A 3,008-nucleotide genomic window follows, 5' to 3' on the forward strand; every position below is an offset into this window, starting at 1 on the left:
TTTGCAAGTAAAAAGAAATGTGATATTTCTGTTTGCTAAAAAGACATGTGTTTTACAATAAATAAAGAAATTTTGGCTTGTAGTGGTAATTAATCTTCGATGATGAAGCATTTTGAGTTTGATCCACATTAACTTTTTTATTTTATTAACATGTCACAATGAAATATTTTGATGATGAGATATGGTAACGTGATGTTTTGATAAATGGTGTTATTCATATTTTTATTTATTGATGATAATAGGACAAGCATTTAGTAAGGCAACAAGATTAATGAGCCAGAAAAATGGTTGGTCGATAATTTCTTAAATACACCTAACATAAAATTTTACGATTTATAACATCAACGGGTGTTTGTTATGAGAGATATAGGAGGTGGGATATGGATAAAAAAACACAAGATAAGTTATCACGTATTTGTTTAGAAGACAAAAGAGTAAGACAAATGAGGGATAAGCCTCTTATCCCTCAAATCTTATACCCAAGAGAGGGTGGTATAATCTCACACGATTTTAATAGGATGGAAAAATCCATCTTATCCCTCAAATTAATATTATGTAGTTTAAATAAGGTTAAAATAGTAAAATGTACTCCATATGTTCCACAATACATGTTTTTCTAGAGAACCTTTTTTGTTTCACAATACATGACATTTTGCTTCAATCTATACATATTAATTTACTTTTACCAAATATACCTCTATTTAAGTTGACTTTTTGCCTTAGGAATAGATAAAGTTACTAGTGGATGCAATTAATACAAGGGTAACAAGGTTTTTACTTAAAATTAATTGCATTTCTTAATTAGTGTGCATTAACCTTAACGGGATGTTTGTTAAAAGGGATATAGGAGGCGGGATAGGGATAAACAAAACGAGATAAGTTATCCCGTGTTTGTTTGGGAGATAGAAGAGTGAGACGGATGAGGGATAAGCTTCTTATCCCTCAAATCCTATACCCATGAGGGGGTAAATTATACCCATGGCCACTAAACTTTGCCTATTTTCATATTATGGCCACTCAACTTCATTTCTTCCCGGTATGGCCACTCAACTTTATACTATTTAACACTGGTCACCACTCAATTTTAACCAACTTCTCAAAATGACCTTTAACGACTGTTAACAATCTCAAAATAAAAATATTCAAGAATTAAAGTTGTTCAGAACGATATTTACAATGAAACCACATTTTTTATTTTCAAAAATCACATTTTTTGGAGCTCTCTCTAAAAAATCACTTTCTCTCTCCTAACCAAACAACACCTAAATAACATCAAAACGAAAATTTTCAAGAATTAAAGTTCCTTAGAATATCATTAGCGCTTTGGATTTTTTAGTTTTAGCCGTCAATGGTCGTTTTGAGGCGTTAAGTGGTAATCGGTGTTAAAAAGTATAAAGTTCAATGACCATACTGGGAAGAAATGAAATTCAATGGCCATAATGTGAAAATGGGTTAAGTTCAGTGGCCATGGGTGTAATTTACCCCCCCAGGAGGGGATGGTATAAGGAGGTGGGATAAGCTCCTGCGATTTTAATAGGATGGAAAAGTCCATCTTATCCCTCAAATTAATCCTATGTACTTTAAATAAGGTTAAAATAGTAAAATGTATTATTTTATCCCCATCTCTATCCCACATACCAAACATTGAATAATAATTCTCGACTATCATATTTTTATCTTTATCCCAACCATTTATCCCTATCCCTATCCCAATTTCTATCCTTATCCTTATCCTAATAGAATACCAAACGCCCAGTAAAAGACATGTATTGTTGAACAGATTGAGTACTATTTTATCTCTATCCTTATCCCACATACCAAACTATCATATTTGTATCTCTATTTATCCTTATCCCTATCTCAATAGAATACAAGAACCCCGCAAAGGTAAAATTAAAATTACTGTAAGATAATATAATGTGAAATCATAAATTAAGAAGTGCTATTATTCTAATATAATATGAGAAGTTGAGGTTAAATGATATATAATCCTTTCCCAATACAAGCTACCGAGAATCATATATAAATAAGAAAACCAGACATTTATTTAAGTATGAGCATAAAGGTTTATCATAGCCAACGCAATACTATTAAACTTCTCCACCTCCGCCGTCCGATTAATCACATCCTTCTTCACCGGCCCATTCGGAACGTTCTTGAAACCGTCTACACAAGTATCCTCATCGGTTAACGCAGCGCTCATCCACGTCTGTACGTCGCCGATTACGCCTGAGGATTTCCCATTTTTCAACCGATTCACTGATTTCTGGATATTATCTACGGCGTCATCGAAGTTCTCCAAGCACTGCTTGAGAGATGCGCTTAACTTAGGCTCTGTAGTTTTACGAGAGAGGCTGGATATGTAGGCCTTCACAACCTGAACTTTGGAGAGGCAAAATGAGACTGCTACACCCGCAAGCTTCCCCGGATCTTGCTGGACTTGACCGCCGAATGGGGACAGGGAAGAGTAGCAGAGATCAGGATACGTTGATGCTTTGCAGCTTTTGCGGATGAAGTCTTCACCATTAATAGGAACGGCGGAGGAAGCCGGCCGGAGATGGAAGACTAAAACTGCCAAGAGGAGGAGAGGTGGTCGGAATTCCATTTTCAGTTAATTTGGGATTGATGTGAGCAATTTGGTGTTCATATGTATATGCTTTATATAGGCTAAATTGGTGCAGTTTCATACCATAAATCAGAAATGGTAATTAAATTGTCCAAATCCGTAAGGATATTATAGTATTGATTATAAGGATCATTTGCAAATCTGCAATTACATTGTTACCATAAATAAGAAAAATACTTGTTAAAAATAAATAAGTGAATCTGAAAGGAAAAAGAGCAGAAATAAGAAAGGATCTGCCATGTGTACGAGGGGATTGTACTATGTTGTTTACAATGAATCTTTAAGAAAAGGTAATGATTGTATTTTTTTTTTCTTTAATCAATCATTTTTTAATAATGCATTTGATTTTTTATTAATTGAATTTATTGAATCCTATCTACAA

General features: G+C 33.9%; 1 protein-coding gene across 1 annotated transcript; it reads right to left on the reverse strand.

The window, feature by feature from the left end:
• Positions 1-1,959: 1,959 nt before the first annotated feature.
• LOC136209417 (pectinesterase inhibitor 10-like) lies at positions 1,960-2,664 on the reverse strand. The gene has a single exon (XM_066000879.1). The coding sequence runs from the start codon at positions 2,603-2,605 to the stop codon at positions 2,048-2,050; it is 558 nt and encodes a 185-aa protein (XP_065856951.1). The 5' UTR covers positions 2,606-2,664; the 3' UTR covers positions 1,960-2,047.
• Between the last annotated feature and the right edge of the window lie 344 nt (positions 2,665-3,008).

The sequence above is a fragment of the Euphorbia lathyris genome, chromosome 10 (genome assembly GCF_963576675.1).
Source record: "Euphorbia lathyris chromosome 10, ddEupLath1.1, whole genome shotgun sequence".
NCBI classification, from domain to species: Eukaryota; Viridiplantae; Streptophyta; class Magnoliopsida; order Malpighiales; family Euphorbiaceae; genus Euphorbia; species Euphorbia lathyris.